The following is a 25,226-nucleotide window of genomic DNA, read 5'->3' on the forward strand; positions in this document are numbered from 1 at the left end:
AGGAAGATACGACTAATCAGCAAGACTGTACATACATACTTAAAGCTATAAATTTTTAATAGTAAATTTAAAGATGGAATACGCAATTTTTAAAATTAGTCACATATATTTAAAATGTTTCTTTTGTATAAAAAAATATATATAAGTTTAAATTACTTTTCAATTTGGTTAATTTCAGTTCTATTAATTAACTCGAAAAATCAGAATAAACTAAAATGACGAATAATTAATCTAATAATTCAATAAGTATAATAAACGATACTATTATAAATAAAATTCATTGAAATGATTCATGTGAGAAAAAAGAAACAATTAACATATACATATAGTTCTAAAAACTAGATGCTTGAAAGCAATGAAAAAATGTTTGAATAAAAATAATGGAGATTAAAAATACGGTCAAGTATATCGGAGCAAATTCCAAGGATTAATTCGATCGGACAGTGCCCGATTATGGAGCACGAGGGGAGATCGAACGTGTTCCGGAAGAGAGAAGAAGCACGGAGCGGACGAAGACCTACGATAGAACGGAGAATGGAGAGGGATTGCCGACGCGGTTTCCTTCGAATACGGCCGGCGTCAATGTTGAAGACGCCGCGCGCGCTCGTACTCCGGTTGATACTGTTCCACGGTACATTTTATAGTCAGCTGGTCGCGCGATGTAACATGGTGAACACACGGTGATCACGCCGATTCTAAAACGCGACCGTTCCCCTTTGTGCTTAATACACCATGAGTGGACTTACGACTCGATCGCGACTGTCATCCCGACGATTCCTAGCCTGCTGCATTTCTCGTACTCTCATCGTGACAGACTGAGGTCTCTTATCTTTCTGTTGTGGATCTTGTCATCGAAACACGTGAGTAATGTTCAGCGTCATTTAAAAGATCATATGTCTTTTTTAGGTTTTAATCGTTGATAAAGATTCGTGTATCAATATAGTGTTATACTATACAAATATTCATAATTATTCAAGGCAATCAATTTATATTTCTACATAAATTTCCTGTAAAAGTGGAAATGATATCAATAATTTTTATGTAAAATTGAGAATAATAGTGAAAATTGTATGCAGTGACAACACTTGCAAATTTGCGATGTTAATAATTATTGTGTATGTAAACACAGATATTCAAACGTGTAGATATATGTATATGTAAATATACATATCACACGTAGTAAATATATGTACATTCAATTATACGATGTGACAGCTTATTCTTGTTTGAATAGAAGCTTCGAAACTTAGATAATTGAAAGTACATATATATCTACATCTTTTCTAAAGTGATAAAGTTATGATTTATACAATTGGCAAATGCGTTTTAAATACTATAAATGTCTTGAAAATTTAAGTATATATAAACATTGCACACGAAAAAGATAAGATTAATTAGTAAAATTGAAGCTAATTATCACACCTTAATCCTTGAGCAATAAAGAACGATCGTAAACAACAAACATGCATGTCGTATAAATAAGAACTATTTATTAGATTAAGAAAAAATCAGACTACTTATAGGCTACTAATTATCTAGCTTGTCTATTTTCAATAATGCTGATTATATCGTGATTCACATATTATGCGCGATCGTTGCTGAATTATACATGAGTATATTTCATTCTGCATTATATATTCGTTCTGTCTTACTTTACACGTTCTAATGTAACAGTTTAAATGAAATCCAAATATTCTGTGTCAAATAACGTACAAAAGAGAAAGATATTTTAAATATTATTATAAACATTTTTTAAATATAAAAAATAATGACGCATTGCCAAATTATATTATAATAAATATGAAGGTATGCGTATATTTCGAAATGTACATCCTAACAAATCGTAAATTATGCAATTACATGTAAAGCGGACGTCAAATGACATTAAATTGGATTTACCCAACCTGAAGCAATAAAAAAAACTTTTATTGCTTCAGAGTCTTATCAAGGAAGGGCAGTATTACAAGCATCTGTCATCCGTTCCATCACTAATAATGACTAACAATAATGAATCATAAAAATTTATCTTAGCGCCGATAAGACAACGGCGGTCTACGCGAAAACCACTTTTATATCAAAAACACTCGAACTTTGTTTCGTGCTAGTTATCGCTCTTTATTCATCGAGAACAGAGAGAATTCACAAATTCGGAGAAATCGAGTGTCCTCTTTACGAGAGTGTCCTCTAAGCGTGCACCGAGGTGTGTGCTGAGCACCTTGAACCCGACACGCAAGGAAGGCAGGTCATGGACACACTTTTTCGTTCGAAGGGCGACTATCGTACAGGTGCCGAAAACTTTCTCGGCAAGTTGCCATATATGGGCGTGCCATCGATATATTACGAAGAGATGATAATCACCGATGCGAGAGAGAGAGAGAGCAAGAGAGAAGGAGAGAACCAGTTATACGAACGTTGATCACGCGAGTCTCGTCGTGAATCACGAGAAACGATCTCTTCCGTCACCAACCCATAAAATAACATGTATTATCCCTATATATAAATTCGTCTGCTGATCAGTCTGCATCTTCGTGCACTTATCAAGCGATTCTTCGAACCTGAATTCATGTTTATATTTCGAGTTTTCGCTAAGCCTATTTATTTTCTATTATACCGGATGCCCCCAATTTCCAATCGTGTGTACAATTTTAAAATATCGCGCTCTTTCGAGTGAGATATCGGTTTAATGAAGGTTTAGCCAAGTGTCGCGTCGCGAAAACTTTGTTGCTTTCATGCGCTGTCGCGTATCTACGAAATTGCACGCGTATAATCAAGATTGCGGTGTACGCAGGTAGATAATTAAATGAACCGAGCGTACTTCACCAAACACATCCGCGCGCAGGTAACACGGCTAATCAAATATCTGTTACATGCGAGTTATGTGAGCAACTTTCGAGGAAGCAATATCTTCCTAGAACCTTTAGTCTGTAATCATCATCATATATATGGAATACTGTATATAATTGTTGCTTTCCCGTTCCGCAGCAGAGATAAGGATAATTTCATATTCGACAAATTAAATTTCTCGCATGTCTCATCAGACATTGGTAATTTACTTTTGTAATTTATTTAGTAACAAACTTAATTATCATAAAAGATAGAGACATAATTGTATATAAATATGGTAAGAAGCGCATAATTTATGGGTTAACTTTTAATAAATTTCTGGAAAAAAAAAAGTTTAATTAACCAAGTGTCGCACTAACGAATATTGATGACATTTTTTGCTGTTTGCTCTCCTGATAAAGTTTGGAAGAAGAATAATTTATTGTATGCGAAACACAATTCCCATGCAATAAATGAACTTTTGTGATGACGGAGCTCGGTTGACATTATTGCACCGTAAACGATCGCGACAATAATTTACTCCAAAATAGATGTACGTATATATGCGCACGAGACGTTCTTTCGATTTAATGACACAATGAAAAATCTATGAAACGCGTTGATTACAATTGCAAGGAAATGATTGTGTTAGAAAAAGTTTGGCAAGAAACGTGATTTGATCATTTTACAGGAAACGCAATTTCGTCAGAGAATCACATAAAAAATAATTACTCCCGCGCTCAATTCCTTTTTGTATTGTTGATTTTCTTTTTTTTTAATTTATATTTCTTTTATAATTTTTATTTTAATATTCATATTTAACGTTCATATTGCAATTTCAACTTCCGTGTGAGATTTTTTGTTACTTTCCCTACGTGCATTACGAGAGAGAGAAAAAAAAGAGATTACAAACGCATCGTAAAAATAATAGAGTCAGTACGGTACAATGTAACAACGGATACTGTTACATGACTATTTTTCTCGCGCACCGCTGCACTCGGGAAGTGCATTTCCATTTCCTCGGCAAGATCGATTTCGCTGCCGGAATCTCGGCAAAAATAATCTCGTAATTGTAAGTTCAACGTGTTACGCAAAGTGTGTCATACTAAATCTAAAAACAAATCCGAGAAATAAACAGATATGACATCAAAATTTTTATATCAAAAATATCTTACTAATTTTTAAATTTACATGTCACACACGCGTCAAAAAATCTACACAATGTAAAAAAATATCTGCTATTTTTTAATACTCTATGTAATACTCTATGTAAATAAAGATTTATATTCATATTTCCAAAATTGTTAAAATTCGTCGCGCTTTTGATATCGCCAGATCAATTAGGAGAGAATCCGAGTTTGCGAGAAAAATAACGACACGTAACTATATAAAATAAAAGAAACAAAGTCGGAGAAGTCGAAAGAAAGGAGACGACGCGCGAAAGAAAAGAAACTGAAGCTAATAATCTGTGACGCAGCCGTTCGGCTCTAAATCTTCTCGACTCTGTGACTGTCGCGTTTGACTTTCTTCTAAAACTAATTATTCCCTCGCCAGGTCTCTAAAGACTTGCCGCTTTTTCCCCCGACATGGAAACGTCCTTTTCCTTGGTCGCTGGTCGTTTTAATATACCTCATAGTGTGCCAAGCGAGAGTCACTTTTTAGCGTATCGTAACGCCAAAACGATGTATATATATGGCACGCGATCGTTTACGGCGCAACAATGTCAACTTCGAGCTCCGGAAGTCACGAAAGTCCATCTATTGCATGGGAGAGTTATGCCTCGCATGCACGATGATTTATCCTTCATCTTTATTTTTATACGAACCAGAGAAATAGTTGGTACGGTAAAAATTCTGGGAATCGACTCTTGAATCGCCAAGAACGACTCGTTTCTTCCCAAGCTCGCTTTACGAGATACACCTTGCTCCAGATATACAATGTACATACGTCTCTCTCTTTCTTTCTGTCGCAATTATCTTTATTCTCACGTCGCGTACGGCAGAGTGAAATAAAACGCACGTCTCGCTTCCTGTCTGATACGATCAAAGGAGACCATGAATACGACTCAGACTGATAAATAGCAAAATCGGATGACAATGTTGATGAAGAATATAATTTTCCTTTTATAAAAAAAAATGTATTAGACCTTCATAAGAAAGAATAAGAATATATATTCTAGTGGCACCATTCAACAACTAAATACTGGTTACATTTTCATATCTTGATGTTGCGCCTTGATGTTACACCCTCTTTTCAGACGGGATTTCTGACGATGTAGGTAAGCAGCGCAGCTTTGTGTCGCAAATACTGCAACTTGATTTGCATACAAAGAAGCTAGATTACGCGTACCGTGTTTTGGCTTATTAAAAAGGTGCCGACTATACACATCTCCACGCGATACATCACGTTACACAACTTGTCTATTGTGGCGTAAAATCATTTCGCTCGCGAACTTGCCGCGATTCGATTTTTTTTTTCTTACGGAGGTTTCAACAATGACGGACGCATAGTTAATAGAGCGATACTTCGTGGTTCGTTTGAAAATTTCGATCGTTAAAAGAAACTGCGCTCATCTATCTTACCATTCACCTCCTTTGTAAGATTTTCCCGGCAATGGCTCGTTGAATAAGTACTATAAGCTGTTCTAGACGATCTAATTTCTTCGCACAAACAAAAAAAAATTTGCACACTTTTTATCTACCGTTTTGAATAAATTGGTCGAGGAATTGATCCGAAAATACCTCTTCGCCGTATTCTCAAGTTTCTAAAGACACGTTTCGACATCGAGACGGAGTCGCCAAATTTCAGACTTTTATACGAAACCGTTTAAAGTTTCGCGGACATAGATCAACTCGGGATTAGTTTCTCAATTCGTCCCTACAAAAAAAACCGTGATAATCGAGAATGATCGAGTTTCTCGTCTCGCAACGATAACCCATCGAATCGAAAGCTGAAAGCCCGGCAGAATAAATTCTTGCATGACTATGTACCACCCGTTTACTTTCTATGCAGTCGTTGCATGAAGAGAATACCGCCGAATCAATGTGTACGCGTCCTCTTATTAGGCACACGTAATACATTATTTATTTATACATTCATTAATTTTAGCGCATACACACAGATTTCGTGCGTAGCGGCACCAAATCCTCCTCTCCGAAACACGCCGACGAGCGCCGACACACTTTTCGCGATCGCGCGCGAGATTTCCATGATATCCTCGTCTCTCTATTTTATTCTGTCCACAATTAACATATATGCGATGTTTTCCCGGCGTTGCGTTCGACATTACGCTGGAGCGCAGCGTGATGTGGTCATTGATGGCACGCATTGTACCGTTACATCGTCACGCTGAGAGGATTAAACCAGCGGAACCGCGGCTCTAACTACGTATGTACATACGTACTATAATCGGGAAAAACTTCCGTCCTTTTGCGTTCACAACAGTTTGACATACAACCGTGCTAAAAGCAAACCTGCGAGAAATTACGCCGTGAGTAAAAAAATTCCTCTCTTTCTCTTTCTCGATTTTCCTCTTCATCTTTTTCCAAGCCGATTTGTCGAGACATTAATACAAATCACGAAAGCGGAACTACGAATACTTAATCTTTGAAGCGTACTCGACGTCTTTAATTCTTTCTATTTTCTTTCTGAGAAATGTTTCATATAAATAATATAAAGTGTGCACTCACCGAGAGTTGACAGCCGATGATGGAAAAGTTTTCCTCGTGGAAAAAGCATATCTGAAACACATAATAAATAACTTGTAGAGCAAAGACTGGAAAAAGAAATTGATCGCTATATATATATTAAGACGCATTTTTCCCTTTCGAGTAATTATTTCATCGGAGACAAATCGCAGAGCTTCTCAGAGATATAATAATAAAAAAACTGTTACGCTTTTCCACTCGTAGATTCCGTTCCGCGTTAAATTGCTGCAAACTGAAAATAAGTGTTCCTGTTCTACTATAATCGTACATCTTCAGAAATTACGATTTTTACGTCTTCGAATAAAGTTTGAATAGATATCGCCGCGATTGATGTATTTAAAACGCACTAAATTTAATGGAATATGTACGAGAAGGACGCAATAAAATGTTTGCGATAAAATGTTCACACAGATACAACACAAAGAAATCGTGATTCTAACATCATGTTAATCAAAAGCGTCGTCCACGACAGCATTACTTTATAGGTGAACCCTTAAACCGATTTCATGTCGGATTTCCTCGCTCTAATACTCCCGGCGAACACGTGATCCAGGACATACGTGATTGCTTATTGCTGAGCAATTGATACCTTTGTCGAAGGTATCGAACCGTAAAATTGTACCGTGTGTTTTCACGGTGAAATGTCTCATGAGCTATCTTCTCATAAACGATAACTATCTTTTGCGAGCGTAAAGACAATGCTTTCGTAGAAATTACAGTAAAATGTCTATAGTATCACAGAGTATTGATCTGTGAAATAGATGAAGAAACACACAATTGAAGAGCGAACCATATTCCAAATTGATTATGGTGACTGATCGTTCTAAATAACAAAACTACCAGCATGACTAAATACAATTTTTTCCTTTTTGTTTTTTACTTTATTCATATTGTACGAGAAAGTAAAGTTCAGTTTTTTTTTACAACAAATCTTGTAGAAGAAGTGAGATCTTAGGATACTAGATGTATTTAAAAAATAAAATATTCACGCGCAGAAATAAATTACTGAATCGTGAGAATAACATCATGTAATTTAACTTTTTCTCAAGAATATTAATTTCTTGACCGAATATTAAATATTTTCGCAGGTGAGAAATTGTGTGATATCGATTTTCCTTAAAACATCATGTTAAAATTATTTAGTTGAGGGGATAATAATTATATTGCCAATAATTTAAATGATTATTAAATTTCACTACTTTCGCTTTAAATGTTACCGTCTACATCATATATTCCGCCATTACAGTTTATCATTATAAGCTATTGTTTTACAACTTTCGATATTAGGGATAGCATATTGAAGAGAAGAATCATCTACGCTAACAAGATTCTACATATTTCGAAGAAAATCACCGATTATAATTCAATTTAAATAAATTGAGATTTCCCGATCAATCATGATAATCAGTGATGCGGAAGATAGCCTTATTAATTCGACTCCGATGATCCGTTCGATATATCATGTTTCTTAACGCGATAAACGCGTGTTTGCGGTCGCGCGCATTATTTTTAGTGCCAAGTATCTGAACGAGTTTCCACAAGCGTCAACTTTTGCGTGTAAACCGTTGTTACGGTATACGTATTTACTGGCAATCTCACAAAGTTCCAGTGCAATCGTATAATTACATGCGCAGATTCACGCACGTGCAAATAATTAATAAATACGCCACATTGACACGATTCCCATCATTTTATCAAATAATTATATACACACATAGACATACATATTTAACGTATATATAATTCGTACGGTACATATTGCTCAAAAGAGAAATATAAGTTGAGTTACTTAGACGTGTGTATTTTGCACGCATTTGTGCGCCCGACACTTAATTATTTTATTTAAATATACTTTAGAGATAAATATGTAATTTTTGTTATAAATACATGTTGCAAAAGAGATTTTTCGCGTATTTTAACATAATTTTCACAATTATTTCTAATCTACACGCATGGATATACACACGCACAATCATTAATCATTTATTGGCGATCACTTATAATTACTACAACTAAAAATTTTAATGAAACATAGTCTAACGTCGACGTATAGTGTTTAATTAAGATGCATTCTTGGCTAGTCACGCTACGTGCAATCTACATACCTAGTGAAATTAAGCGCATCGAAAATTAGTAAGGCGGGCTGCAAAGCACTTTGAGAGAAATCCTTTCGCCGATATGCACGAACAAACATCGAGTAAAATCGGTTTTTATAATGTAATCGAGAGAATATCTGAATAGTTTCGACTTATCACTGTCATCAATGTAAAAGATGCCGGAATCTAGAAGAAAAGATCTCGCTCACTATGAAATTGAAGAGGAAAAAGAAAAGGAGGAAGTAGTTTATGGTATCTTTAATTATTACCTATATTTGCGGTTTATAATCACACATCCAATTTAGAGAAACAAAATGTGGCCTGAAGCCACAGCTAAGTTTCGACCTTTACACGGCTTCGCACAATTGAGTAGGACTTCATCATCAAAATTAACGTTATTCGGAATGTGTCCTCGTTTTGTAAGTTGAATAAAATCGATAGCGAAACAAATGAGAGATCAAAATAAAAAAAAACAATAAAAATACGACAACTAAATCTCACATAATATTTGTTTCACGACGCAAAATTGAATACTCGATATATGATGTTTCGAAAGCAAGATGATATTTCTAATTGACAAAATTTATCAAAGTAAATCTCGCTGAAAGCAATTTTCATGTGTAAGAGATCGCGATAAAAAATGAACATGTATCAGAATAAAGTTCGATATGTTACTGCAGCTTACTTTTCTATACGCATTCACGCGAATTAATGATCGTATTGCACGAATGTTTTATTCACGATCAGTCTTTCGATACAATACAGTCTTACGAAGGAAAGTTAAATAAGGCGTATTTTTCTTGGCAGATCTGTTTCTGAAACAAGGCAGAAGTGCGCCGGTCTAACCAGAGTCTAATACTATTAAGGAGTTTAACGGGTATCCAGTTGGAAAACGAACGCCTCTAAGCAGTGTGTCGCAGCTGGTTGAACTAACAACGTCCATCGAGACCTTCCTAGTTCGATAAGGTACCCAAATTTTTTGTTTAATTTTAAACTTTCGAGGAACAAAAAAAGCAACGATGAAGGAAACCGGTCAGTAACTTTGACAGATGCTGTGCAATTATCACAAAACGTTTCGACTGCGATAAAACTTTCTCCAATGCACTTTAACGTATATCTCTCGCAAAAAGTGTCCCGCTTAATGGGAAAAAGAAATAAATAGAAATGTCGTCGCATAAGTAATCTCTTTAAAGTAATCGAATACCGTTAAGATATTTTAAACGTTGCTGTACCCAATTTGAATGTTGAAGACGATAATTTTAAATTACTCTTAAACTTATCTTAAACACTATATTAATTATACACATTTACATTTTGACATTATAAATTTTAATAATTAAAAGTGAAAAAAACGAAAGTAAATAAATATACTCGATATATTCGATCGGCGCTATTATTCTCTTTGCTGGTCCTCTTCTCGTTCGATACGAACGATTTAACATCGGTTATGTACAGAAATGACCGGAGGTGGGACCAACATGGCGTATCACGGCCTCAGTCAACATGTCAATTTCGACGTGGTGCCGGATCCCGGTGAACGTTTTCGATTGGAAGAATTGATCGGCGAGGGTACTTATGGCGAGGTGTACGCCGCTTACGATAAAGAAACTGGTAACAAGGTAGCCGTGAAAATATTGGAGAACGTCGCCGACAATATCGAGGAAATCGAGGAAGAGTATCTGGTGCTGAGAGATCTGAGCCTACACCCGAACATTCCTCTCTTCCATGGTTTGTTTCTAAAGCGTGCAAAGCCTGGTCAGGAAGAGGACCAATTATGGTTCGTGATGGAGGTATCGTCGTTAAATTAAGCGATCAAATTAATCTATAGCAAAAGGAATATAAAATTTACGTATAAATACCTGATGAAAATAGCTAAAGATAGAAAATTATTACCCGGAAGGCTTTAATTACTACCGCTTGTAATTAGTTGTAATAAATGTCAGACCATATGCTTCGTACACAAATTGCTAAATACATATACACATATGAAACATCTTCTTTAAAAAAATCGTACTTTCTAATAGCATCTATACATATCTATAATTTCCGTAAATTAATTTGTCAGGTTTTTCCCAAAAGGAAGCGGAAATAGATATGTAAAGAATTAATTGCTTCGGTTTCAGCTGTGCACCGGAGGCTCCGTGACCGATCTCGTGCAGGGTGTGAAAAAACGCGGCATTCGTCTAACGGACGACCAAATAGCTTACATCTTGAAGGAAACCGTGGAGGCTCTGATCTTTTTGCACAGCAATCACTGCATGCATCGTGACGTGAAGGGTCACAACATCCTGCTCACCGAAGAAGCGCGTGTCAAATTGGTCGATTTCGGCGTGTCCTCGCATCTGGCCGCGACTCTCGCCAGGAAAAACACATCTGTCGGGACACCGTACTGGATGGCGCCAGAGGTGAGTCGAGGAGTTCATTGCCATCGGAAGTGAAAATTTTCTAATAAATTGAAGTGTCAAGAAAGAGAGAATAATGCATCGAGCAACCTACATCCACCTTGGGTCAAGCGAGAAAAATCTTTCGACAAAGAAATATATATTTTTTTTCAATACAAAATTGTCTCAATTGTTTTCAAAATTTTTGTTCAATTATGTAAAAAAAAACAGGTGATAGCTTGCGAGCAGCAATTGGACTCCTCGTACGATTCGCGTTGCGATGTCTGGTCGATCGGTATCACCGCCATCGAATTAGCCGAGGGTGACCCTCCATTGTCGGAATTGCATCCCATGCGAGCGCTCTTTCAAATTCCGAGAAATCCTCCGCCCTCCCTGAAGAATCCGGACATCTACTCGCCGGAACTGAAGGATTTCATAGCCGAATGCTTGGTGAAGGATCTCGAGCATCGGCCGTTCGCGAGCGAATTGAAGGAGCATCCGCTATTGTCGAACGTGGAGCCGATCGTGGGGAAGATCAGGGAGCAATTGAGAGAAGAGATACGTAGACAGAGAGCGGAGGGTCGAGTACATCGGCAGCCCGAAGTGACTACGAAACACGGCAAATTGAAGACGGACCGCAAGACGAGACCGGAGAAGATGTACATGGACGATCTCGCGGCACTCGACATGCTGTCGGAAGAAGCTATTGTCGATCAATTGCAGCACCGATACGAGCAAACGCAGATATACACATACATCGGCGATATACTGGTTGCCGTTAATCCTTTCACTAATCTCGGCTTATACACCGGTATTGTAAGTATATTTTACTTATATAAACGAATGACTGTATTAAAATATAGATAAATCAAACCGTGTGATGTGGCATAAGAATTAATAATTCATTTATATTAATATTAATACAACAGATATTAATAATTATTATAATATTAACAAATATGAATAATTAATATAATTATTATCATTATATCACAGTCTGGTTTATCTTTACAAACAAAGAAGAATAAAACTATGATTATTTTGTTATTAAGATTAATTATATATTTTTTTAATATTAATAAATAAAATAAATAATGTTTTTTATTATTCCTCTTAGGAGCAAAAACGATACAAAGGTCAAGCGAGATCGGATAATCCTCCGCATATATTCGCGGTCGCCGATGCCGCGTATCAAGCACTGCTTCATCAACGTCAGAATCAGGCGATAGTTATTAGCGGTGAATCAGGCGCCGGAAAGACGGAGAGCGCGAATTTATTACTGAAACAGCTTGTATACCTCAGCAAGGCGCCAAATCGCAACCTCGAGGAGAGGATACTTCAGATAAATCCTATAATGGAGGCTTTCGGAAACGCCACGACTGGTATAAACGCAAATTCCTCGAGATTTGGCAAGTATCTGGATCTGACAATGACGAAGGGCGGAAAGGTGACCGGTGCGAGAATCGCGGTATATCTGTTGGAGCAATCACGTGTGATCGCTCAAGCCGAGTAAGTTTTTGAAAAAAAAAACTGCCCATAAAATCTATATCTATATTACATATGTAATGGAGAGTTTAATTAACCAACGAGCGGAAATTTTGCTACTTTTCAGGGGAGAGCGAAACTTTCACGTCTTCTATTATATGTACGACGGTTTGGAGGCGGACAATCGCCTCTCGGAATTTTATCTCGATCCTACGCTTCGAAGGTATCATCGATATCTCACGCATTACAGTCACACGTCGCAGACGCACATCGACAAATTCCAGCAACTCAAGATGGGTTTCAAGGTGCTCGGGTTTCAGGACAGCGAGGTAGACACGGTGTATCGAGTTTTAGCCGCTATACTCCATCTGGGTGACATTGAATTCGCTGAGGTGGCAAGTCAAGATAATACCGACAATAAGAGCCGAGTCATCGACACTATTCCGTTACACAGAGGTAAAATTTCTTTCACATCTCTCTCTCTCTCTCTCTCTCTCTCTCTCTTTGATTGATTATTAATTACGATACGATAATTAGAAATGTAACCGATAAAACTCTTCCATTTACTGGCATTAATGACTCTCCATATAAGAATATCACGGTCGATTGCCCGGTCCGATAATAAAAGCACTCCGCTTTCAGTCTCGAAACTACTCGGCGTCGAACAAAACGATCTCCTGGAGGCCCTGACATCAAACTCGGTAATGACCAGAGGCGAGACAATTACGCGGAACAATACGGTTGCCGAGGCTCGTGCGGCTCGCGACGCAATGGCCAAGGGTCTCTACGGTCGACTCTTCGATTGGATGGTCAACCAGATCAATTGTTTGCTGTGCTTCAGCCGCTCGCCGAATTACGAGCCGTTGGCGATCGGGCTGCTCGACATCTTCGGCTTCGAGAACTTTCCCAGAAACTCGTTCGAGCAGCTCTGCATCAACATCGCCAACGAGCAGATACAATACTACTTCAATCAACATATCTTTACTTGGGAGCAACAGGAATACATGGCCGAGGGAATACCCGTGGATCTCGTCGAGTTCTCCGACAACAGGCCGGTTCTCGACATGTTACTTAGCAAGCCCATGGGACTCTTGGCGCTCCTGGACGAAGAGAGTCGATTTCCCAGAGCAACTAATCGATCCCTGATCGGTGAGCAATCTAGATGCATTATGAGAGAAATTACATTCGCGCTCTACTGCGTCAGAAGCAGGAATTATTTCATCTAGATATATATTTATAATTCCATTTCTCTAAATAAATAATTAAACTTTAATAAACTCCGATTAATAGCGTATTTATTTACATATATTTGGAATTTATGAGTAGTTTTATCGAATATTTTGCTATTTCTCCGACAGAAAAATTCCACAACAACATCAAGTCCAAGTTCTACGTACGTCCCAAATCGGACGCGGTCTGTTTCGCGATCCATCATTTTGCCGGACGTGTCGTGTATCAAGCCGAAGGATTCCTCGAGAAGAACAGAAACTTCCTGCCGCCCGAAGTCATTCAACTGGTACGACAGTCGCAATACGACATGGTTCGTTTCCTGTTCCAATGCCCGATCACGAAAACCGGTAACCTGTACTCGGCGTTGCAGGAGAATGACTCGCGAAAATCGCACTCGAACCAGAACACAAAAGTATGTGCGTGCGTGTGTATGTGTGTGTTGAATTGATATTTTGTTGTTCCATTTTTTTAAGATATTAACGACATAATAATGTCACGTATAGGAACGTTATTCTAGTCGAGGTTTAGCCTCACAATCCAGAGCTCAGCAGACAGTATCGACATACTTTCGATACTCTCTGATGGATTTATTACAAAAAATGGTGTCCGGCTCGCCTCAATTCGTTCGATGTATAAAGCCAAATGATTCGCGGAGTCCGCGATTTTTCGACAAGGACAAGGTCGTGAAACAGCTGAGATATACCGGTGTCCTCGAAACGATACGTATACGACAAAACGGATTTTCTCATAGAATACCATTCAACGAATTTCTTAAAAGGTAAGTTTCGAGTTTTGAACAAAAAGAAAATGCAAAATGTTTTCACTCTATAAATTCTATAGATATTGCTTCCTCGCTTTCGGCTACGACGAACGCGTGATTGCCAGTCGGGATAATTGTCGACTTCTTCTGATACGCTTAAAAATGGACGGATGGGCGTTGGGCAAGACGAAAGTCTTCCTAAAATATTATCACGTCGAATTCCTTTCAAAGCAGTACGAGGAACAACTGAGAAAAATCATTATGGTCCAAGCGTGCGTTCGACGATGGCTCGCAAAGATAAGATTTAAAAAACAAAAGTGGCAATTCGCTGTGTCCGTTGTAACGTTACAACGCCATATCCGAGGCTGGTTATCCCGAAAACGAACGAAAGAAATGATGGCTGAAAAACGCTCGAAGGAAGAAAGTACAACGTTCGATTTTATGGCGAGTGAGTTTAATTTCTCATCTCTCGATTTTCCAAATAGTTGCATAATTATTTATAGACCTCCGTTTATTTTAATTCTCTTTCGTAGATGAAACAAAATATAAAGCGGAAAATATGGAGATCAATAATCGCGAGAAACAACAAGTATGTAAAAATCTGAAAAAGGATGACGCCGCGATTATCATACAAAGTCGTATGTATTATAAAAATTGCGGTTTGCTAATCTCTAATTGGGCGATTCTAAATGTCGTACATAATTGAACTGATTTTTAGATTTTCGAGGCTATACCATCCGCAAACGCTTTGGATACGAACTGGAGGAACGTTTCAAGAGGATTTTAAACAATTACGACAACATATACGACGGCCACAAGGCGTTATTGCGCGAAGGATTAAAACACGAAGACGCAGCTCTTATCGTTCAAAGATGGTACAAAAAGGAGGAGAGAATCGCCAAAAAGAAACCGCTCCCGAAAGATCCCATACATCCTAAATTACGACAAGCGGATCTAATTCAGTTCTCTCAAAATGTAATTAAAATCACTGGCTTTATAAAATACGCTTTATCAATTAATTTATCTAACAAGTATTTTATTCAAGGTTAGCTGTAATCTCTTTATTTTACACAGAAACCATATTAACGTCGTCGACGACCATTAATTTGATTAAGTCATTAGACGTTATTTATATGCAATCTTCCTATCCCGCTAGGTACACATGAAAAATCAAGAAGTGCACAAAAATCTGCGTCGCAACAAGCCCGGTGTCAGATTAAGCGACATCGAGGAACCGCCTTTGGATTATATTCGGCCCGAGGGATTTAATATGGTACAGCCAATCTTGCATTATCGTACTGGAACGCAGCCGGATGAGGAGGACAGCGTCAAGTATTATCGAGATCTAAAGGAAGAAATGAGCAGGTAGATATATATGTACACATATATACATATATATATATATATATATATATATATATATGTATGCAAATCAAAAGCCGTCGTCTTCTTTGCTTCGACTGAGCGTCGTGAACGAACCGGAAATTTACATATTCAATTTTCGAATGCTTCTGGCACTCGCATCGCAAGTGGTTCGGAATTCGAAGACGACGAAGTTGGCTGGGACTTACCGTTGATACAGCTAGAAAATGACCTTCACACATTGTCGAGGTATATCGTAAATTTGGTCGATCGTATCCGTATGAGAACTACTAGTTTATTTTGGCGCTAGTTATATATAGTATTTTCACCGTTATTGAAACAGGCATTTCATTCAGAGAATATCCCCAAGTATATATGCCTGAATTTTGAATTGTAGAAATTTCCGAGCGCGAATGCTTGTTTTTATAGTTTCTGGCAAAATTAAAAAGTTTCACCACAAAAATTTTCCAAATCGAATTTAATTAATTTTTTATTTCTATCCACTTTTATTTTAGCTATTATATGCTTGAACAATTTAACTATTATATTATACGCATCGTTTTGCGCATATATTGATATTCAAAAGTTTCTTCCATCGTATATAGCTACTGCGCTTCACACCGATGCTACGATTATACATACAATCTATATCGAGATATAATGAGATTACCCTGGTTTATATAGGAAGCGAAGTGGCCAGATTCTGGATGTAAATGCCGAGAGACGAGATCGCGCAGCTCAGGGCGATTTTGTAGTAGCGCCGGAGCAACATCTGTCAAACATTTGGCACAAAGCCCTGAGACATCCATCCGATCAACGCGAGAACGAGAGCTCCAAGAAAAGTGTCAAGTAAGAATTGCGCCGCGCGCATGTTATTCTTTTTACTAACGCATTCTCTGTTCAGTTTATTTTAGTTAAATCTTGCGCAAAGAATTTAATGCAATTTATTTCCTTCTTATTAAATTATTCGAGACGTATAAAGCAAATTGAGTTGTTTGAATTAAACAGCGTACACTTTATAAATGTCGCATTAAATGTGTTTCAACTCTAATACTATAATCTATTCAATTCTAATACTATGACTGCATTATATTTAAATGAATATATCTAACAACTAATCCTTTGCATTTATGTCTACGCGTTGCCAGAAACATCATGGCAAATTTCCAGGTAAACTCATAAATTTATACCGTTGTCAGAGAACTTGAATACGTGTCCACTTAATAGTTTTGTTCAACTTGTAGAGCTCGTTTTTTATACTTTCATAAAACTCGCGAGTTATTAATGCTCATGCTTAGTACCAACTTAATGCTTAATTATTTATAACCGAGAAAACAACAAAAAGTATTAATCCCTCTTAAACATTTTCCCTTCGAGAAAGTTTTAATCCTTCTTAAATATCTTCCTTTTAAACAAAATTTATATTATAATCTTCCTTTTAAGTTTTTTTTTCTAAAAAAAATGGAATTTAAAAAAAAAACGTCTTTTTTCCAGTACAAGGATTAATGAACTGCATAACCACAATCTGCAATCATCCGCAAATGAACAACGCGCAATCGGTTCTTCGCATATCCACGATCCATCTGGCCTACGAATCGCAATCGACAATCGATGCAATACCGTAAACGAACAACATAATGCCCTTAATGGACAGAATCTTGTTAACCATAATTTTGTTAACGAGCGCCATACGTCGATTAACGACTGTAATTACCAACATCCCTCTAAAATAAATAATGATAACGTTGCAACGAATCAAATAAAGATCTTGAATACAGAGCAGTTAACCAACGGTTTATCGAGTCAAAACAAGACGGAAAAGTCGTCGGATCGATCGGATCATCATAAGCAGAATGGTTACCCAATGAAAAATCATCAAAACAATGTGAATCGTAAGAATGGTATTAATCGGTTAGCAAATGGAAAATCCACGGACCAGAAACAACTCCAAAAGGACAATTTCAATATCGCCGCAAATCTCAGACAACTTTTAAGGCCGACTGTGATCGAGAAACGACAGGAGAACACCAAGGTCGATACGGAGGACATTAATGGCCCTTACAATTTCAGACAGCTGCTAAGACCGACCGAATATCTTCCGACAGAATCCTTAAGAAAGAGGAAAGGAGGACTCGTTTCTAACGGAGTGTCACTGCCGAAAGACAAAGTTCCAGAGAAACACGTTAAGAGAAGAGCGCCGTTGGCACCGGCCCAGAATAGACTGGTTAACGGAAAGAAGTGATGTTATTTTGTATTATTCAATAGAACAGTATTCGTTTTTTTTTCCCCCGAGAGATATTTGACTTTGCGAAAGATGAATGAACATCATCCAACGTATAAATCGTGATTAACTAACTGTAAAATATAGAAAATTTCTTTTGTTCAACCTCCTCTCGTCATGTATATACAAGTTAAGAGAAGTTGCATTATTATTGCCATGAAAAAAAATGTAATTTAGATCTTGTTATAATATATAGAAAATAATAGTTGAATAATATATAAATGCAATACGCGTAGAGTATAACTTCGATAATACATTATTATTGAACCAGAAATAGGATAATATACAATATATGCATGCTAAATTCGATGCAATATCTAGCATAACACGCGAATTATACATAAGATGCAAATAATCCCCAACGGAAATATTAGTACTTTACATGCAGCAATATATATTATAATGCATTCGTGGCATGGAATTGCTCGATCCTTTTAAATGTAGAGAAGATAAAGAAAGAGTTCCACATTTACATATAAATATATATATATTTTTTTTTCCTTTTCGTATAAAAGTGCAATATTGTGTACTGTGTAAAGTTGTTGCGTGATTTTAAAGTCTGAACAGTTTTCTTTAGACTTAATCACGATATGCAATCGCATTGAATAATGTCGTGTAATAGTAAGAACGAAATATTTCACAATTGGTCCATTTTGAAAAGATACTCGTCTCATATCGAATGCTTAGTAGAGATCGCTAGTTTTATCATAAACGTATTTATATGCTGCAAAGTGTTATATTTTAATGCGGAAACATGTTCAACAAATTGTATTATGAGACAGAATATTTTTAAAAAATTCTCTAATATAATTTACGTCTTATCCCTTGTTACAAAAATATGTACAAGAGTTAGCACGCGTCTAGTACTAGTCATGTCTAGCTTTATTCAAGTCGTAAGCGTTTATTATTGCTGTAGAGAGAAGAAAATAAACTATGCTTATATTAAATAGTTATATATGACTGAATTATTTATCAACAAGTAGAGTGTTTCGATACCGGTTCAGTCATAAATTTCTAATTCATTTAAAGAGGATCTACCCCATAAATCAGCCTCTAGTTAAATTTATTTCCCGCAACGAACACGAGGCTCATTTCGGCGGAGTTTTTTTTGTATTTTTCCTTTTCTCAGAATTTAATGAATCTACTTTATAGACAAGAGAAATCGGCCCCATCGTGGGTCGACTAATTGAAGCATCAGTTCCTGAAAAACGCGAGTTGGCGCGCTAAACACTAAACTACCACTAACGGCAAGAGAACGTGGTCGAAGCAAGGGTTCATCAAGCTTATTATCGACCAATTTAGGCCGCGTGTTCGGTCTCACTTTCACAGAAAAAAAGGAATCCTTGATTCAAGTATATTTTTATTCTCGAACGCTATTTGATTGATTTAAGCATAGAATGCTCTTTGTAATCACAAATTTTCATTTGCCTTAATAATAAATAAGTTTGTGTAAAGTATATTTTATCCTTTAGATATATTCTTGTTTTAACTTTTACTTTATACCTAATACTTTATAACTAATTTTAATTTTGCACTTTGTTTTAAGGATAAATTATCCTTTATCCAAAATTATTTATATTTGGCGCTATTATAAGGATAAAATATACTTGAATCAAGGCATATTTGCATTCTTTCAAGGATACTGTTTTTTCTGTGCACGTATATTGACTACTAATCGAAATGATGACAGTAAACGGTGAGCAAAACGTAGAAAGTATATATAAGACAGAATTTTTCCGAAATAGTTTTCTTCAACCAATCCAATTAACCCTGATCTGCGATCTACTCTCAAATTAATTCTTACTCTGATGGCTGCGAACGCAAAAATGATGCGGAATACTGATATTTGACCTCCATTTAAAAAGCTTCACTGTAGATCTTTTTCTCTCTAAACATAATTTTTCAAAGGTGAAATAAGACAATTTTTTTGAAACGTTATTTCGCGTAATATTACGTAATATTAGTTAGATATACGTCGCATTTTCGACCGCGACGTGACAAGACTTTATCAAGCTACTCTCTGCACTATTTCGCGCACAATTTCAAAATCAGTTATTGTGTGAAAGCAACACAAGTCGCTAAATTCATAACAGAAATTCTATTAAAATACATTTTATACTATTCAAAGAAAATTAAAAAAAAAAGAATGCTAAATAAAACAATAATTAATTTTGAAATAAATTATAAGAATAAAATATACCTAAATCAAGGCATATTTGCATTCTTTCAAGAATACTATTTTTTCCATATTGGATTCCGGCTTACTGGCGGCCGTCAAGGTTGGGGGTGTCGACGATGAGCGTTGCAGGCGGAACCGAGAGATGGCTAGGGGTCGCGGCGTCGCGACGCCCAACGCTCCGACACGACGACCGGCGCGGCCGACGACGGTAGTTGCGTCGGCGTCGTCGTCGTCGTCGCGCGACGTCGCCCTCGTCACAGAGGTATACCGGCACGGGGTTCGACCATTGGGGCTGGGCTGTAGGGTGGGGGTAAACATCCGGTGGCCAGCAGCGGCGGGGACGAGGGTGGCAGTCGTGCCGGGCACGCGGGCGGGGGTAGGAGGGGTGCAACGAACCCTCTCGCCTCGGCTCGAGTCTACGGAGCACGGAGTTGTGTTCGAATCATGGCGACACCCGACCCCGTAGACCCAGCCACCCTAGAGATTAAGACCCGTAGCATAGAACAGACACTACTCCCGCTAGTGAAGCAGGTAAGACGTGTTTCCGCGTGAAAACCGCACGCGGCGACCGGACAATTTTCGTTCGCACCGGCGGCGCGCCGTCTCTTTCCTGTCTGTCTCTTTCTGTCTGCATCCCCTTCACTCACTCTCTCTCTCTATCTATCTATCTCTATCTCTTTCTCCGTCGCTGTCTCGCGCTCTCGTTTTCGGGTCTGCGTGACGTTGCGCCTCTCTCGCATTTTTGTTCTCTCTAACACGAATAGATTTCGGATAATTTCCCTTTTTTCCACCCTGGAGTTATCCCATTCCATCCTTCTCTCGCGTTATCCCAATCGCGCGTGCGAATGCTGCGTGCGACGTTATATACGTTATATACGTAGAGCGCGACGACGGGGAAGTCGGGAAAGACGGGTGTAGGGCTGCGCGCGATGAAGATGACGAGACGGCGAAATGGGTGCGCGTGCACCCGTGAAGGGAAGCGGAACGGTGAATCTCCTGGAGAGAAACCTTGTAAGAGCGTGTGACGCGCGCGCGGACGAGAAGAAGAAGACGAACTCGAGACGCGTCTCTCACGCTCACGCTATATGACGCTACTCCGAAATTAGAAATAGTCGAGGCAATTTTCACGCTTTCGCTCTCTCTCTCCCAAGTATAGAGAACTTCGTCACACGGTTCCCGTGGACCGTTTCTCATTCTCTCTTCGGACGCACGCTCGCAAATGTCAGGTCGGCCGAGTGACGCTATACTCTCCCAGCAAACACCGATATATAATTGTTATGATAAAACGGAATATAACAGGTGATGTAACGTGTACGTTACATGTAACATCCATGTTAGTTGTAATTTCCCACTCATAGATGGTAACATTTTAATATAACATATATTACATTGTAGTTATATTGTAATTATATACCAAATACCACATTGATGTATTGATAAGTCAGTGCTATCTTGGGATATAATGACAATGTAACTACAATGTAATATACGTAATATTAAAAATGTTACATCTATGAGTGGGAAATTACAACTAACATATACGTTACATGTAACATGCTAGATATAACATTATATATGGTTGCTGGGAGTAATTCCCAGCAAACACGATATATAATTGTTACATTGCTATAATAAAACGAAATATAACAGGTAATGTAACGTGTACGTTACATGTAACATCCATGTTAGTTGTAATTTCCCACTCATAGATGTGTAACATTTTAATATAACATATATTACATTGTAGTTATATTGTAATTATATACCAAATACCACATTGATGTATTGATAAGTCAGTGCTATCTTGGGATATAATGACAATGTAACTACAATGTAATATACGTAATATTAAAAATGTTACATCTATGAGTGGGAAATTACAACTAACATATACGTTACATGTAACATGCTTAAGTATATAACATTTATATACTGTGTTTGCTGGGTATAATATCCCAGCAAACATCGATATATAATTGTTACATTACTATAATAAAACGAAATATAACAGGTAATGTAACGTGTACGTTACATGTAACATCCATGTTAGTTGTAATTTCCCACTCATAGATGTAACATTTTAATATAACATATATTACATTGTAGTTATATTGTAATTATATACCAAATACCACATTGATGTATTGATAAGTCAGCGCTATCTTGGGATATAATGACAATGTAACTACAATGTAATATACGTAATATTAAAAATGTTACATCTATGAGTGGGAAATTACAACTAACATATACGTTACATGTAACATGCTTAAAGCTATTAAGCATCCGAGGGATGCTATTTCGCGAGGTTTGACAATTCCGATTGGCCAGGCATGTGTTTAATACTGTTCCACTTGTCACGAAACACGCGGATATTTCGGGTGGTCCACCGTCTCTGTCGTTCTCTTCAACCATCTTATCTTTCTTTCTCTCTCTTTCTCTCTCTCTCTCTCTCTCTCTCTTACGCTCTCTGCACATATTTCTCTTTTTCCTCGACGTTGCTCACTTCAACTCTTGTGGCGCACGCTCACCTCTCTCACGCTGCTTGTCGGTGCCGACACCGGTATTTTCGTGGAATTACGGCGAATTTACGCTGCACCCTCGTTGCATAATCACCGGCACGTGCGCGATGCACGCACGTGAGCCGCATACAGGGATCTGCGGACCAAAGGCCGCGGGTCAAAGGCCTCCAAACGACCGTTCGCGATCAAAGAATAGACCGTTTCTCCTCCCCGGGTTTTCCAACGGCACGATCGAGGAATTTTACAACACGCAAACTTCAAAATTAAACATTTCTCGTCTTCAAACCAAATTTCTATTTATTGATTCAGTTAAATTTTCGTTCGATTAACATTGTACGGATACTATTTGTGCATCGCGTCCAACTATTAACGTTTATTTATGCGCAAAATGTAAATCAATATTTGCTTCGTACATTGTGAATACATATATAGTATTGTACCAATTTATAATCGTCATTAGACGTTTTCTCGTATTTATATAGAGAGTTTTACATGAATTGATATTTTCTTCTGGAATACGCGACTGAAATGTATCTTTCGACAAAGACATGAATGCACAATGCACCACCGCATGCAGTAGACCGCACTTACGTATATATAAAACGTATATACATGTATATGCACGCATATATGAATAACTCATTCGAAATCAGAACGTTCAATTAAATGGAGTGTATATTTTCGCTTCAACGTATACTATATATATATATATATATAGAAAATTCGTTTTTCATTATCCGATAAAAACACATGCAGCGAATTATCATCAACCGGCGATACATGTCGCCGAAATTGATGGAAATTAACTGACTTATCAAATGTGTCGAATAAAAAATTTGCGATATAATCGCGGTGCATCGTTAAATGAAGAAAAAAATAAAAGATAAAAACTATTCGACCAATTTAAAAAAGCAGCTTCCCGAAGAAAAGAATTTAAGCTTCAAAGAGAAAAGAACGTGAAATATCTCCAATAACTATCTTTTCCGATAACGAACCTACCCTTCCTTAACATTGACAAGACCCTTGTTGGAGCTTTCAAAAGAAACCGCATTTCATTTCGCGGTTAATCTTGTCAAATAAAACAGGGGTCGATCTAATTCACACTTTTACCGCGTCATCAAAGCCGACCGTATCTAAAAAAAAAAAAAAGGGATTGCGCAAGCCGATTTCCGTCGAATCGACTCTGTCTCTCAAGCAATCTCGGGGAGGGAAGAGGAAAGGTGGAGAGGAAGGAGGAAGTCGAGTTCTTCGATCTCTCCGTGTCCAAAGAAATTGTTATATCCGTGGCACGCGAGAAAATAAACGAAACGCCAAGCTAGACCGAAGGAATTCTCTTTTTTTTTTCCCTCGTTTCTCCGCAAAGTTCCAACTTAATTTAAACCAGTAGTCGTTGATCCGACACCCCACATACCAATTTCCAGCCAACTAGTTTAAAGTCGATAGTGCTGCTAAAAAAAAAGACCGCAAAGAAAGACAGAGAGAGAGAGAATAAAGGGAGATGGAGTCGATATAGTTTCGCGCATCGATCTCGAATCGCCTGACTCGCGATAATTATCATCGATAAAACGGGAACGCGAGACTGGAGTAAAAAAGAAGAACGAAAAGGAAATTGACGCAAGTTATTTCGAGAGTGTGGAAGAGGGGTGCCGATCGCCCGCTCGTGGTCGACCTTCGTGTCGTGTTTATCGATATTTCTGGCGGCGTGTGCATACGTGCACACGGAAATCTCTGTGTATGTGTCTTGGTTAACCCCCTTGGGTTAGGAGGGCGTACGAGTGGCTTGGCTGGTGCATGACACAGAGGGCGATCGTTACGAGCTGCAGCCACTTGTTAGAGCTGCCGCCTAGCTGCCCCCGCTCGGACCTTCCGCTTCTATCCCTTCTTCTTTTCTTCTCGAGCTACCTTCTCCGCGTGTCACCTTCTTCTCTACTTTTTCACCCTTACTCTATACCGCTGCTACTCTACTTACTTTGCCTTCGCAGGGCTTTAAGCCGATTTCTTACCGATTTCCGTCACGACTTCAACTCGCGCCGGATTTTCTATTGACCCTCACTACTGGCCGCCAACTTTGTAAGCAACCGTGTCCTTCGCGCCCCGTATCGCTCTTCAATCCGAAAAAATCACAGATTGTACTGTTACTCTTTTAGAAAAAATTCGGAATATCGGGAAAAAATCGATAGATTTCTTGAGAAATGATTATTCGAATTAGGAGAAGACACAATGACTTATAAAAATACACAGAAAAAAAAGAATCCTTGATTCAAGTATATTTTTATTCTCGAACGCTATTTGATTGATTTAAGCATAGAATGCTTTTTGTAATCACAAATTTTCATTTGCCTTAATAATAAATAAGTTTGTGTAAAGTATATTTTATCCTTGTTTTAAAAATCGCATATG

General features: G+C 37.8%; 2 protein-coding genes and 1 long non-coding RNA gene across 9 annotated transcripts in view; 2 read left to right on the forward strand and 1 right to left on the reverse strand.

The window, feature by feature from the left end:
• LOC114942274 (uncharacterized) overlaps nt 1-25,226 on the reverse strand; it is a 140,595-nt gene that overhangs the window by 79,977 nt on the left and 35,392 nt on the right. Inside the window, exon 3 of the long non-coding RNA XR_003821780.2 lies at nt 6,513-6,563. This is a non-coding gene — a long non-coding RNA (uncharacterized LOC114942274). The remainder of the gene's footprint in view (nt 1-6,512; nt 6,564-25,226) is intronic.
• Nucleotides 347-19,078, forward strand: LOC114942246 (myosin-IIIb). 3 transcript variants are annotated; one of them, XM_029317582.2, is made up of 18 exons: nt 347-860; nt 9,434-9,592; nt 10,082-10,416; nt 10,750-11,031; nt 11,239-11,823; nt 12,125-12,516; nt 12,620-12,948; nt 13,135-13,641; nt 13,851-14,134; nt 14,226-14,500; nt 14,563-14,930; nt 15,016-15,120; nt 15,201-15,457; nt 15,639-15,847; nt 16,013-16,093; nt 16,529-16,693; nt 16,993-17,014; nt 17,339-17,426. In XM_029317582.2, the coding sequence occupies exons 3-18, from the start codon at nt 10,084-10,086 to the stop codon at nt 17,348-17,350; spliced, it is 4,206 nt and encodes a 1,401-aa protein (XP_029173415.1). In that variant the 5' UTR covers nt 347-860; nt 9,434-9,592; nt 10,082-10,083; the 3' UTR covers nt 17,351-17,426. The 3 variants fall into 3 exon arrangements, with proteins under 3 accessions (XP_029173415.1, XP_029173409.1, XP_029173400.1); XM_029317567.2 differs by lacking the exon at nt 16,993-17,014 and having other exon boundaries at nt 450-860; nt 17,339-19,078; XM_029317576.2 differs by lacking the exons at nt 16,013-16,093; nt 16,993-17,014 and having other exon boundaries at nt 449-860; nt 17,339-19,078.
• alpha-Catr (alpha-catenin related) overlaps nt 20,625-25,226 on the forward strand; it is a 63,058-nt gene continuing 58,456 nt past the window's right edge. For 2 of the 5 annotated variants that reach the window (XM_029314812.2, XM_029314821.2), the window contains exon 1: nt 20,627-20,835. In XM_029314812.2, coding sequence (XP_029170645.1) covers nt 20,749-20,835 — 87 coding nt within the window. In that variant the 5' untranslated portion in view covers nt 20,627-20,748. Of the gene's footprint in view, nt 20,836-25,226 lie in introns of all 5 variants that reach the window. The other 3 variants (XR_003821411.2, XM_029314785.2, XM_029314803.2) reach the window with 3 other exon arrangements.

The sequence above is a fragment of the Nylanderia fulva genome, unplaced genomic scaffold (assembly GCF_048542155.1).
Source record: "Nylanderia fulva isolate GAGA-0341 unplaced genomic scaffold, ASM4854215v1 Scaffold6, whole genome shotgun sequence".
NCBI lineage: Eukaryota > Metazoa > Arthropoda > Insecta > Hymenoptera > Formicidae > Nylanderia > Nylanderia fulva.